Source organism: Macrotis lagotis, chromosome 7 (genome assembly GCF_037893015.1).
Source record: "Macrotis lagotis isolate mMagLag1 chromosome 7, bilby.v1.9.chrom.fasta, whole genome shotgun sequence".
NCBI classification, from domain to species: Eukaryota; Metazoa; Chordata; class Mammalia; order Peramelemorphia; family Peramelidae; genus Macrotis; species Macrotis lagotis.
The window spans coordinates 172,687,080-172,701,766 of NC_133664.1; the positions used below are offsets into that span (position 1 = coordinate 172,687,080).

At 36.8% G+C, this 14,687-nt stretch overlaps 1 protein-coding gene across 8 annotated transcripts in view; it reads left to right on the forward strand.

The window, feature by feature from the left end:
• The first annotated feature begins 379 nt into the window (after positions 1-379).
• The window catches only part of BEND7 (BEN domain containing 7), a 134,714-nt gene continuing 120,406 nt past the window's right edge, over positions 380-14,687 (forward strand). For 2 of the 8 annotated variants that reach the window (XM_074194094.1, XM_074194093.1), the window contains exons 1-3: positions 380-938; positions 1,875-1,913; positions 3,460-3,543. In XM_074194094.1, coding sequence (XP_074050195.1) covers positions 878-938; positions 1,875-1,913; positions 3,460-3,543 — 184 coding nt within the window. In that variant the 5' untranslated portion in view covers positions 380-877. The remainder of the gene's footprint in view (positions 939-1,874; positions 1,914-3,459; positions 3,544-14,687) is intronic. The other 6 variants (XR_012470129.1, XM_074194097.1, XM_074194095.1 and 3 more) reach the window with 4 other exon arrangements.

A 14,687-nucleotide genomic window follows, 5' to 3' on the forward strand; every position in this document is an offset into this window, starting at 1 on the left:
AGGCCGTGGGTCGGGCCGCCCGCGCGGCCTCCGCCTCCTCGGGATGGCGTGGGGCCAGGGGCCGAGCCCGGGGAGCGGCCGGCGGGCTCGGCTGGCTCCCTCAGCCCGGCCCCCAGGGGGATGGCGGAGGCGGGGAGGGGGGCGGCCCGGGGCGCCGGTGCGAGGGCCGGCTCCCCCCAGCAGGTGGCACCGGGGTCCCAGGCAGCGCGGGCGCTGCCTCCTCCGCTCCTTCCTCTCCTGCCCTCCGCCCGTCCCGGCGGCGGGGGGGGCGGCCAGCGCCTCTGACCCGGCGCCCCCCGCTCCGCCGCCGCCGCCTCCCGGCCCGGCCCGGCCCGACCCGCCGCCGCCTCCCGGCCGCCCCTCGCCGCCCTCGCGCCGCCGCCTCGCGGGGAAGGAGCAGGAAAGAAGCGCCCGGCGCCTGCCCGCCCCCTGCCCAGCCCTCTGCGCCCGGGGCCAGCCCAGGGCCAAGTCCGGCCCCAGCCGAAAGTTGTGGCGGCGGGCGGCGGGGCCCGGGCTCGGCTGCTCCCGAGGCTTGGCTTCGGGCCGGGGGCTGGGGGTGCGAGGCTGGGGGCCCAGCAAAGTGGCAACTTCTCCGGGGGAAGCCTCCAGCCCCGCCCACGCCCGGGTCCGACATCGCCCGCGGGCCGGATTGATTTTATTCCTTTAAATTAGTCTTAAAATTATCCTTCCTGCGGATTCCAGAGACGGACCTTGGTCCTCCTGGCGGCTGCTGCTGCGGCCGGGTGACAAGAGCCGCCGCCGCCGCCGCCGCCGCCGCCTCCTCCTCCCCCTCTCCCTCCCCCCGTGCCTCCCTCTCTGTCTCTCCTTCTCTCTCTCCACTGCCACATTCCCTTCCTCCTTCCTTCTCCCGAGCACCATGGAGTTCTCCGAGAGGAAAAGAAGCAGAAAATCCCAAAGCTTCAAACTGGTGAACCAAGGTAAGAAGAGAGGGGAGAGAGGGAGAGAGAGAGAGAGAGAGAGAGAGAGAGAGAGAGAGAGAGAGAGAGAGAGAGAGAGAGAGAGAGATATGGGGAGATGGGGACAGGCTAGGGGGCTTCTCTTGGGTGGGAAAGTCCCTTTTCTGGGGTGTAAACATGTCCCCAGCCTCGGGCGCCCTCCTAGCCCCGGCCGCCTCCTCCCTTGTCATTTCCCTTAGCCTCTGTTATTATTTATCAATGCAATTGTACATTTTCAAGTCAGTAACTGTATCATTAAAAAGGGTTTAAAAGAAAGAAAGAACCCGCTCTAAGTGGGGGTGTTTTGTTGGGGAGGGTGGGGGGGCAGTGTGGATGCTTGGCTGCCAGACCGCTGTACACAAAATAAAGTTGTATTGTGAAAGGGGGTGGGGGGGGGCAGGATGTTATTGAACGTAAACAGCCCAAAAAGCAAATCAGGAAATTAGCAAACAATGACACTTAGGGAGCAAAGAGCCTTCTTGTGCATTCAACTACTGTGGCCAGGTTTGGGAAGTGAAGTGGTGACTGTTCCATTTTATTGGTGTACAGAAATCTGGATTAATGATTCTTGCCCCTATGGCCAGATTCCCACCCCCCGCAGTAGGATAGATTTTGGCGGTGTTGTTTTGTTTTGGTTTGGTTTGGTTTTTGTTCATGCACAAGGAAGAATTGCTGCTATCTAACTTGTCTGGTAGTGTGAATGGTTTAGGAAAAGCTGCTTTAAAAAGAATTGTGCATCTGGAAAAAAAATCAATTTTTAAAAATTCCAACAAATCTCTCAATAATTGAACAGGTGTATAGCTCAAGCTGCTTGGGTTTAGGTTATTTGGTGGGTAGAGGATAGTAGGACCGACAAAAAAACGCTTCAGTTGAGGATGAGTTACTTATTAGAATCTTAATTTTTCTAATTTGGTTTAGAAAAGACTGAGAAGAATCAAAGCTCAAGGCAAAAAAAAAGTAAGATATATCTGTTAACTACCTTGTGTCTTCTTAATGTCACATTTAGATTTTGAGGAGTCAGACAAAACATCTTTTTTTTCCCCCTTAAGCCTCCCTTTTGAATCAACCTTAAATGTATATAAACACAAAAAAACAGAACCAGTCCATTTTTCCTTTGATGTTTTATGGGTTTTTGAGAGTGGAAGCAAACCAAAAACTGTTTTAACAATTCTAAAAAGTCATCATATAAACTAATGAAAGTAGAGGACTATTTGCAAAAAAGCAGGTTTTTTTCCTAATTAAACCCCAGCTAAGCTAAATGTTAGTGTGCAGCAAATAAAGCCTACTTTTAGTTTTTTTTGAAAATTCTTTTGATTATATGTTTTCTCCTTCCCATTTAAACTAATGTAGATAGTTGAGCAAGTGTATAGAATTTGGTGAAAGGGGTTTTCAACAGTCACTGTGCCTGTTCAAAATAGTAAGTTCTTGTCAGTTTGATTCTTCATAACTTTGCTCAACTGAGTTGATTGCTCAGTTACTTGAACTTTTAAAAGTTTCCCAATATGTAACCCCCCTCTCTCTGTCTGTCTCTCTGTCTTTGTCTGTCTGTCTGTCTGTCTGTCTGTCTGTCTCTCTCTCTCTCTCTCTCTCTCTCTCTCTGTTTGATTCATTCAGGAATATAAATTACTTCTAACTTTAGATATCTTATTATTGTATCCTGAAAATGAAAATAGTTGTGTGGACATTGGTCTGTATGCCCAAGGCCACCAAAAGGCATAAATCTAAAAAAACTTACATTTAAGGTAGAGGTAGATATTTAGGTGATTCAATTTGTAGGAACTATATCAGAACCATATGCGTGCCTTCAGAGAAGCTTTTGAAATACTGTGTTTTTAAATTTGACATAGCAAAACAAATTCTGAGTCTGATTCTTTTTTTCTGGTGTGCAGGTGCATTTTCAGAAAATAAGCCATTGCATATAACTAAATGCAAAAGATACCCTTGTGTGAAAGATGAGACCTTGGCTTTCTTATTCAAATTCTTCTCTATTTAAAACAACAAATTAGTATTTTTCATGTGGGATTCCTTTTAGACTGCTTTTAATTTCCAGCACCTTTCACCATTAACTGTTAATATCAATTGTGTTGTAGCTAAATATTGGGTATACCGTTAATATGTCCTATACAAATTTAGTTGTAAAGTTAAGTATAAAAGACTTTTATGACCTGGGATGGCAGAATACTTTCCCTGCTTATTATGAATTTGTTTGCTGAACTTTAGAAAAGTGTCTGGACTTTCTTGTACTTGTTAGTGAAAACTGACATATTCAAGACAGGCAAAGCTAATCTCAAAAATCTGTGAAATGTTTATGTTTTGTAATCTTTCAAAAATACTGGGGAAAATTCTTGGATCTTGTTATAGAATTTATATTCCTTAGTTAATTTAGTTTTACAAATTAAACTGTAGAGTTTTAATACCATATGTAATAAGACTCTAGCATTCAGTGCCTTTTTTATATCTTCCATGTCATTAGAATTCTAATATTTGTTTTTTTCTCTTCCAGATTATCACCATGAGATATATAAGGTTTCTGACTTCAGCAATGATGTTAATGGAGAGGCCAAAGAGACGCAACCCATTTTTTTAGGTAGGTTCTTATGTCGATTAATTCTGAGCAAAACAGTGTGGCCATTTGCAATTAGGAAGAAAAAAAAAAGATTGGGCAAGAACGGGAAATGTCTGCCATTGCTTAATGTATGACATTCTTTTCAAGACCTTTTATTTTACAGATTGCCAATATATCCCTTATTAACATTGCTAAAAGTTGTAATTTCAGACATAAATGTTTATTAGTGTCTACACACAGTGCTAATTATCACTCACTCACAGAGCCAGATGCTGACTGTGCAGTTTTGTAGCTCTGTGCTCACCCCATTTACATTGCATATTTGCTGGCATGCTTCACTGGCAATAGTTTGTGTAATTGGGGTATTACATCTTTGACATCTGGATAACAGAAATTCAATTTCCAGGAAGCTGCTATTTGTTTGGTTTTGCTTCTGCCTTGGGTGGGATAGAGGATTAATGTGCTGTCATATTGTAATGTCCCTTCACCTCTGTAGTCTGGTTGCTAATCCTGCCATGACAAAATTAAATTAAATCTACAGTTTTAAAAGTTTGAAGAAAACAGAAGTATTATTGCCTGCTTAAGTATCTCTTGATAGTACTAGTTATCACTGAAGGGCTCATCATTTTCATATATTTTGTATTCATTTCCAATTAACCATTTATTGAATTCATTTACGTGTAAGGATATTGCCACACAAGGATACACAACATGGTCCTTCTAAAAAAGGTTCCATCCTACTAAGGGAAAATTTAAATATGCACAATCATTGTACAACTTGATTATATTGTAGGTGATGAATAAACAAAATAATAATAATAATAGAATTCAGAAGAGGGATGTATAAAGTCTATCAGACAAGTCACAGGGATGATGTCATTTGAGATGAGCCTTGACAGAAGGGTAGGGTTTCAATAAGTGGAGATATTGGGATAGTATGTTACAGATATAAGGTGTGGTAGGAGAAGAGAGGGTGATATCAAGAATACTGTGGAATCTAATTTGATTAGAATTTTAAGTACTTTACAAAGGGAAGGGGGTATAAAGTGGGAACAGAGTAGAAAAGTAGAGTTGGGGAGGTTCAGAATTGAGAAGGGCCTTAGATGTCATGCCAAGTAGTTTGGACTGAAGGTTTTTGAGCATGAAAGTAATTGAATAGAGCTGTGCATTAGAAAAATTAATTTGATGACAATGTGTAGGATAAATTTGAGTGAAGAAAGAACCAAGGCCAGTTTTTAATATTGCAGAGAAGCTGATGGCCATAGAAATGGAAGGGGAAAAAATGGGTTGGAGAGAGATTATGGAGGTAAAAATCATTAAAGAACTGTAGGACTAGTTAGTTGAAGGATGGCAGAAATGAGCAAGAGAGAGAAAATAGTGATGACTGAATCTTTGTGTCTGGGTGACTGAGAAAATTGTTTTACCTTTAATAAAAACGGAGAAACTAGGAACAACAAGTTTTTCTCTTTTTGATGATGATTTTATACTTGTAGAACTTGAGCTGCTTGTTGTGCATGAAATTGGGGGGGTACCAAGTAGGAGGTTGAAAACATGTATCTTAAGCTCAGGAAAAAGATCAGGACTAGAAGTATGGATTTAGGAGTTGTCTATCTAGAAATAATAGTTGAATATGGGAGTGCATTTTGAAAAAAGTGGGGGGGAGGGGAGAAGAGGACCTAGGACTGAGGCAAAGGGAATTTCCCTCTAAAGGATGGAAGGAGGAAGAGGAGAAAGGGAAGCTATACAAAAGAGATGGAGAATAGCCAAAGAGGTAGATGGAGAAGCACTTCAAGAAGGAGACTGTGGTCAATAGTATTATACACTTCAGAGAATTTCTGATCAGAAAGATTAATTGTGGAGTGGCTAGGTGGCTTAGTTGGATAAAGCACCGGCCCTGGAGTGGCCCTGGAGTGGCCCTGGAGTCAGGAGTACCTGGGTTCAAATCTCAGCTCAGACACTTAATACTTACTTAGCTGTATAGCCTTGGGCAAGCCACTTAACTCCGTTTGCCTTGCAAAAAAAAAACCCTAAAAAAAAAGATCAATTGTGCTCATTCCCATTCTCATTCCCAGCTCAACTAAAGTACAAGTAGAACAAAAGCAACATCTTGGATTGTCCTTCAAACAAGTATGATGAATGGATAGGTAGGAAAAACATTTCTACTCTTCATTTATCATTTTGGGTACAAATATTGTACCTGAGATCTTAAAATTGTTGTATAATTGGCTCATAAGTAGATATTTGGTGAGTCTTAGTAATTTATACAATAATTGAAATTTTATATGGTAGCCCCAGTTCTTAGAAAAGCACATTTTATTTTCCTTAAACAATATTTTGAGAAATACCACGTAGTATATTTCTACCCCACTTAGAGGGGGAAACTTCTATCAGTTATCACATAATATCTTTATCAATTATACAACACCATTTTTAATTGCTATTAATCCAACTGAAATTATTCTGTTAAAGGATATTACTATGGTGGACATAACTATCAGCTTTGGTTTATCTTTGATAAAAGAACTAAATATGTAAACTAAAAGTTTTAACCTCAAGGGACTTCAAATGAAATTTTGTGAACTACAACCAGAATATTTTTGGATTGTAGTTTTTTCAGTACCCCTAAATTTAAACAGTTGGAATTCTTTTTTAAGTACTCCCTTATTCAGTCTTTTGAAATGGGCTAGCTTCTTAGTGTAAAATCAGCATTTATCATAAAACAGGGTACATGATGTCCTTGATTTAGTTATTCTCTAAAGAAGTGGCTTTTTTTCTGTGTACTTGGAAAATAGTAATGACACTGTCAAGTGTCTTATTTATTTTGGTATGACAGACTACAGGTGTATAGATAGAGGATCATGAAGGATGCTAATGTAACTAGTATATAGAATGAAGTAAAATGAAAACTCTTAAGGATGACATCACAGATTTCCTTTTTTATAGCCAGAGCCCATGAAAGATAAAGTACAGGAAAAGAAAGATGTGCTTTAGAATGCATAATTGAAGTTATTGTTAAATAAGGTCTTTCCTGTCAAGGGCTAAAGACTCTGGGCTTTTAAAGTATCAGTGTGTATTGTGTGGAATCTTGCTTACTTTGAAGAAAGTAAGATGTATTTCTCAAAGAATAGCTTGATTGTTTTGGGAGCTAGCTAGAGTCATAAAAGTAGTAAAGGAAGAAGTGAATATAAAATTAATATTTCTAAAGCATTTATGAATAATGTTATAGAATAATCTACAGGTTAATTAAAAATTAAAATTCTGTTGTTGATAAGGAAGTAAATGTTTTCAATTTACATTAATACTTCTCAAAATATTGATTTAAGTAGTATTTTTCTATGCAATTTACTGAAACATGGCTATGACACTACTTAGCTTGGAATTCAGTGAATTCTAAAGGAATTTATTACTAAAAGGACCCAGAAGGACAGTTAGTATAGCTTTACTCAAAATCTAAAAACTGAAACATGGACTCTCAGCTTAATGTTACATAGAGATTTATGCCAAGTTGTAAGATAATATACTTCATATTGATGAGGTTGAAGTTTAGAAAAAACAAATTTATCCCACAATTTGGAAGAAGTCCTTAAGTCAAATACATTTCTGAAAAATTGTATTAGCTCTTTGCTATCATCTGTCAAGAAGAAGGAATTCAATTAGTTTTCTTCCTGGATCAAATAAAACATTGTTTGACCAAGTGTCTTGGGTGTTTTCAAACATGCAATAATATTAGACAAGAGTAGTTCACTGTGTAGACCTCCATATTCTAATGTTGCCCATGTCCAAAGATTTGAATACTCATAGAGAAAAGTTCTATGAGAAAGGAGGGGGAAAAAAGAATTACAGAAGATCTCCTGACCTTGTGAAACTTGTAATCCAATTGGGACCTACAGGAAATCAAGTAACAATTTAAAAAATGATATATGGTAAGGATGTTCTGTTGTTTCAGTTGTATCTTACTCTTTGCCACCTCATTTGGCAAAGATACTGGAGACCTTTGCCATTTCCTTCTCCAGATCATTTTAAAGATGAGGAAACTGAGGCAAACAGGTTTAAGTGATTTGCTCAGGGTCCCACATCTAGTAAGTGTCTAAGGCTAGATTTGAATTTAGGAAGATGAGTCTTCCTGACTCCAGGCCCTATATTGTATTCAGAGCACCACCTAGCTGCCCATTTGGTAAAGCAGTCTCTGATTAATTAAGTAGTATGGGGAAATGCCAAAATGAGTAATGATTGAGTTCTTGAGCAGTTCAGAGAAAGGTGAGATGCAATTATGGCCTTGAAAGATGGAGCAGGATGCTCATCATTTGGGAAGTGGCTAAACAAGGTGTGGCATATGATTGAGACAATATTATTTTGCTATAAGAAATGATGAGCGCATGGTTTCAGAAAAACCTAGGAAGGCATATGTGAACTGATGCAAAGTGAAGTGATTAGATGAGGATGATGATGATGATGATGTTTCTCCTTTGTTCTTGAGGAAGATCATGATATCAGGGAAGGGATGCTATGATATGTAAGTGAATTGGATTTGAGTGAGAGAGCTATGCCAAGTCACCAGCCTTACTTTCTCCTCTGGAGCCATCTGGGTTCGATGGCTAGATATGAATCAAGACAATTAGAGATGGTCCTGGATGTGTGGCAAACAGGGTTAAGTGACTTGCCCAAGGATACATACATACCTAGTAAGTGTCAAGTATTTGAAAGCAGGTTTGAACTCAGGTCCTTCCGACTCTGGGGCTGGTACTCTGTCTATTGCATCACCTAGCTACCCAGAACATTAGCCTGAATCAGAACACTGAACATGGTAACAGTAATATTGAAGGTATGATTTATTGTAGGTGAAGGACTTAGCTACTCAGATCAAGGCAGTGATCCAAGACTAATCAAAGGACCCATGATGAAAAACGCCATCCACCTCCAAAGAGAGAACTGAACTTTGGAGTGCAAACTGAAGCATACTTTCTTTATTTTTCCTCTTATTTGGGGAGGAGGGGCTATATGTTTTGTTTTGCAACTTGGTTAAGATGGAAATATGTTTTGTATAACTTCACATATTTGATCAATGTTTTACTTTCTCAGGGTTTGAAAAGGGAGTGGGTGGGAAGGAGAGAACTTGAAACTCAAAATTTTCAAAAATGAATGTTAAAACATTTAAAAATGTAACAACTATTTAATGAAATAAAAATATATTTACATTTTAGAAAGAAAAAAAGTTTTAAAAGTATTTTTAAAGGAGGGAGAAGGGAGAAAGGGTAAGAAGAACATGGGCAGAAGCACAGGGGCCATGAAGATGAAAGGCAGAATTACATAGTGAGGAGATTAGGGTTTGAATTCTGACTATGATACTTCTTAATTCCATAAATTCTGGATAAGACACTTAATTTCTCTAGGTTTCAGTTTTCTCATCTGTAAAGTGGAGATAAAAGTAACCAGTTCCTATCTCATAGTTCTATTGTAAGTACCAAATGAGATATGTATAAAAGTGCTTTGTAAGTTTTAAGGAATTATATGAATTTTGGGTGTTAATATAGTGTAACCTTGTGGCAAGGAGGAGCGATCCAGATTAACAAAGAATACTAAAAAAAGACTCAGATATTTTAATGAGCCAACTAATTGGAACAACAATGTAAATTGCTTGGAACAACAATGTAAACTTTAAATAGAATGTGTTCTTACACAGAATTTTGGTTTAGATATTTGATACTAAATTAATGTACTTATTAGTATAAAATCTTGAAACTACTTACAGCTCAAACAATTGAAAATGTTGTGATTATTTATTCAAGTCAGAAGACAGACTCAGAATATTTTGTAGAAATAATTAGAAAATTATTTGTTGAGTAAAATTTTAGACATTTTCTTGAGGAAACAAGGTTTTTGTTTAATCATCAAGAGAAGTATCAAATGTTGTTATGCTAACTAAATTACATGACAACTGAGAAACTGAGGTGGGGGGTGGATTGTGACTAACCTATAATATTAATATAAAGTTAAAACTCAGTAGCCATACTTTCTTTCTTCACTTTCCTGTATCTTTTAGCTATATACTCTCTCTCTCTCTCTTTTTTGATTTTTCAAGGCAGTGGGGTTAAGTGGCTTGCCCAAGGCCACACAGCTAGGTAAATTATTAAGTGTCTGAGACTGGATTTGAACCCAGGTACTCTGGACTCCAAGGCTGGTGCTTTATCCACTACGCCACTACGCCACCCACCCCCCATACTCTTTCTTTTATGTTGTCTACTTTTCATTTTCTTTGCTTCTTTATTAATCACTTTCTACTTTATTAAATTTAATTTCTAAATTTCCTCCATCATCTCTCTTTAACATGTACTCCTTTTCCTTCTCATTCCTATGACCCTAGTTTATAACACTTTTGAAATTTCTTACCTAGATCGTATTAATAACCTCCAGACTGGTCTCTCTTCATTGAGACTTTCTCCTTGCCTATTCTTCTTTCATACTATTGCAATATTTAGGTTTAATCTCCTTAAAATACTAAGCTATTCTCCTGGTCAAAATCTCCCTGTTCGTTGACTCCTCATTAACCTGGGAGATAAAGACCAGACTCCTTTTTCTGGCCTTTGAGACCCTGCACATTCAATCTCCAACCTGCCTTATCAGTCTTCTCTTCATTCGTTCCTCAAGAGAAACTTCTTCCAGGTAACACACCAGATGAGTGTAAATGCAAACTCATTTTAGGAACATACCTTGTCCTTTCCTCATCTCCATGTCTGTTCTCAAACTATTTAATCCTGTTAATTTGATAAGCATATTTATAGGGTCTTCCTTATTCCAGGATAAAGACAAACAAGAAACTGCCTTTAAAGCACTTAAATGCTATTGAGGAGGCAGGTAGGGAACAACATGTATAATCAAAATCATTATAATATAAATAATTACTGTATGTGAAGAAGATACCTCAGTATAAAAGGTAGTTTATTAAAAGTAGAATGGGGATTCCCCAGGATACTATGAAAGGAAAAATTAGAGTAGGAAAGGGAAAGGTTGAGGATGAGCCTGTAAGACATAGGTATGAGAGCAGAGAACAGTGACCCAGCATGGGACCTTTGGTCTGATTACTACTACTGGAAATTAGAGAATTCTGCATGGGATGAAGTGATGGTAGATATCCTTGCTTTTTCTAGTAGCGATGGTACTGTTGACTTGATTTCTTCTCCTGCCTCCCTAACCCCACCTTTAAAAAAAAGTTATTTATTTATTTATTTTGAATTTTACAATTTCCCCTGTAATCTTGCTTTCCTCCCCCCACCCCCACACAGAAGGCATTCTATTAGTCTTTACATTGTTTCCCATGGTATACATTGATCTAAGTTGAATGTGATGAGAGAGAAATCATATCCTTAAGGAAGAAAAATAAAGTATGAGAGATAGTAAAATTATATAATAAGATTAATTGAAAAAAATAAAGGTAATAAAGTCTTTGGTCTTTTTCAAACTGCACAATTCTTTCTCTGGATACAGATGGCAATTTCTATCACAGATACCCCCAAAATGTGCCTGATTGTTGCACTGATGGAATGAGCAAGTCCATTAAAGTTGATCATCACCCCCGTGTTGCTGTTAGGGTATACATTGTTCTTCTGGTTCTTCTCATCTCGCTCAGCATCAGTTCATGCAAATTCTTCCAGGCTTCCCTCTGACCCCACCTTTTTATCCTAATATTCAGCGTATTCTTCAGGACCAGCTCAAATCTTATATACTTCATAAAGATATTAATTATTCTAACCATTAGTTATTTTTTTCCTCTGAATTCCTGTAGCTCATTTCTCATTCATGCAGCATTTGTTATGGACTACTTTATATCATTCTTGGGGGTCTGTGTGTGTGTGTGTGTGTGTGTGTGTGTGTGTGTGTGTACACATATTTTATTTCTCCAACTAGATTTTAAAGTATACATGGTAGGTACTCAGATATCCATTGAATGAACAAATACACTTGTTTAGCTTTTGAAGAATTTAGTTGTAAATTCATTCTTATCGCTATACAAATATAAACTATTGAGAATTCAGAAACTTTAGTCAGATAAATTGTATTATGTTTTATTTAAGAAATATTCTTGATCATCTAAATCAGAACAGAAATTTGTTGATCTGAGAGATTTGTCCAGAAATGGAACAAATTAAAACAATTTTTATCAAGAGGGATATGAAGGAAATGAACTTAGAAAAATGCATCTTTGAAGAACATGAAATGAAAAAGTGCTTGGTCAGTACTGCTTTAAAGTATAGCTATAACTTTGGAACTTTATGGACCTTTACATTAGTGCTTAAGATAATATTTACCTGACTTATAAACTGATTTTGACATTGTCTTTTACTCAATTGCAGTTGACATTTGAAGAACAAGTTTTTCTAACTTAATAGAATAAAGGATATAAAAACCATACTAAAGAATATCCAATGAATTTCATGCTTTTAAGCAAAATGTGGTTCACTTGGGAATATAGATTTCACTACTGAAAGAGAATATTGTGATCATATTTAAAATAAAATGAATTTACAACAATGGGATAGGCACTTCATAGTAAAACATGAATATGAGTCTTTTATACAGAAGTTATGGAGAGTATATTAATTGAGGAAAAGATTAACTGTTTAAAAGTGTGAAAGAAGTAGAAAGTGTTGCTAGTTAACTAGAATGTATGGTTTAAATTAGATCTAAAATCAGTAGAATGAAGTAGGCCATTTTGAAACACCACCCACAGGTTTTTGACAGATCTAATCCCCACAAGCAATGACCTGACATGAAAATTTGCTTTGCCAGTTTATATATTTAATTGGATGCTCACAGTTACCATACAATTGTGTATTTTTCATTCATCAGAAGTATCTCTTTTTCTTCATTTTCTCACTTTTGGTAACAATTATTTTTAAGAATTGACTCAAAATATAACATGTCATAATATTAGGTTAGACTGATGTTCATTTAGAACATAGTTTTAGTTTAACAAACATGCATTCGTCTGCCATATTTACAACACACTATTTGAGTGAGACGTCTTTAGGTAAAATGCAATCCTTGCCCTCTTGATATTTCTGATGGAAGTCAGGGTTATAACTTCAGTCTTCAAATGAGTCTTTTAGGTTTGAATAGAAACACTTTATTCTTTTCTATACATTACATATTTACTTGGCATCAGTTGTCTTTTAAGTACCTAAAGAGGGGAACAAGAGAATGAATATAAAGGATTACTTGCAGATTATTCACCACTATTAACAAAAGAAATCGAAGAGTATGTTTCTGTTGATGGTTGGCTAATAATTCCTATGCAGAGAGTCATATTATGGCATATTAGACTTAAAAATCAAGCTTAAAAATCATAAAGTAGTTATATCAGGTTCTTATTCATTATTCTTAATAATAAACACCCTTATAAATTAGAATCATAAAATTGGTTTTTCTAAGAATCACATATTATTTTGAAAATTTGTGGTAATATACTATAAAGAATTTTAATTCTAGAGTTTTACAATATTTTATACTTGAAAATCAGATCTTGCATTTGAAAGGTTAATGTAGAAAACTAATTATACTATCTGGTAACCAAATGTGTGATGAAACATTTGTCTCTGTAATTAACAGCAAGGAACTTTTATAGTTTCATAAAATCAAATGCTACATACAGCATTCTGTGTGCATTTGTTTGGAAGAGGTGTCCAAACCAGAAATGTTTATGGATGATATAAAGTTGTGCTGAAATGTAATGCAGGTGTCTGTGCATCTTATAGCATTTCTCATTGTTGAAATGGAAGCCAGAAGATTAATAACTTTACTTTGTCATGATAAAATAAGTAATGTGTTCTTGGAACAGTAGTACAGTACATAAGTTACTCAGTAATTCCAAGAATTTATTCTGTTCCAGGAATAATATCCTTAACAATTTATTTTTAGAGAAAAAGTTGATAAAACATAATAGTCCATGAAGTTGCTTGTATATTTAATGGAATTGTATCTCAAATGTGACTTTATACCTACACATAAAATGTAAAAATAACAAGAATACAAGATTAAGGCACAAACTTAAACTAAAAAGTCGAGATGTAAAAGTTAAGGTTCTTTTCGTAACATTAACTCATTCATATTGCTCATATATAATGTTTTCGATTACTAGTGGGACTTTAATAGGTAACAGGGTATGCACTGTGTGAAATATTTGAGTAAATGTTGTTATAAGAAAGCATATTTTAGTAGTTTTGCACTTAAATTTTAATCTGATGTTACTTTAACATCTATATAGCCTCATCTATAGACCCCTCAACTAGGAGTTCTATTTCTTTTTCTTGAATCGTTCCTTATTTGTAAGAATGGAGAATGACTACCTGCATTTTTCCTTTTTTGGAGGATTAATTAGAAAATTATGCTGTAGACTTTCCCAGGATAATGGAGTTGTATGAAGGCACAGATGATGGAACAGTCTACATATACTGGCGGAAAGGAAACTTTTCTCTGCAGTGTGTGTAGAAATATGCTGTCTCTTATACCTCACTGGTAGTACTTTTAGTTGTCTCCAATATATTTCTTCACCTATACTTTATTTTTTTCCCACTTATTTTCTTTAAAACATTTTTAAATTGATAGTTTTTGTCTTTATGGTGAAGTCATTTCTGGAAAAGACTTCCCTCCACCTCCTTTCCTTCTATTTCTCTTATAAAAAAGAAATAATCAAAAACAGGAGAAATACTTTTTACATCTGAAAGCACATACAACATTGTGCTCTAAAGTTCCTTGTCCCTCTGTTCTGTTGTCCCTTGTCTCTCTACCATGCTGAGAGATATGTTTTATTTTCTATTCTATGGAACCAACACAGGCTTTTCAGTTATCAAGAGTTTGACTTCCTTTTTGTAATTTTTTTTCATTTACATTGTTGACATTGTATATTTTTTCCTTTGATTCTGCCTATTTTACTTTGTGCTGGTTCATACAAACCTTTCCGTATTTCTCCAAACTTCTCATATTTGTCCTTTCTTGTAGCACAGTGATGTTCCATTATATATTACAATCTATTTTTGATCAACCATTTCCTAACTGATGGTTTCTCACTTTGTTTCCAGTTCTTTGCTATCACAAAGTGCCATTATGCTTCATATCTTGTGCAGTTGCTAGTTTCCCACTCTTAGTATTTTTAGATTTATTGAAAATGCAGT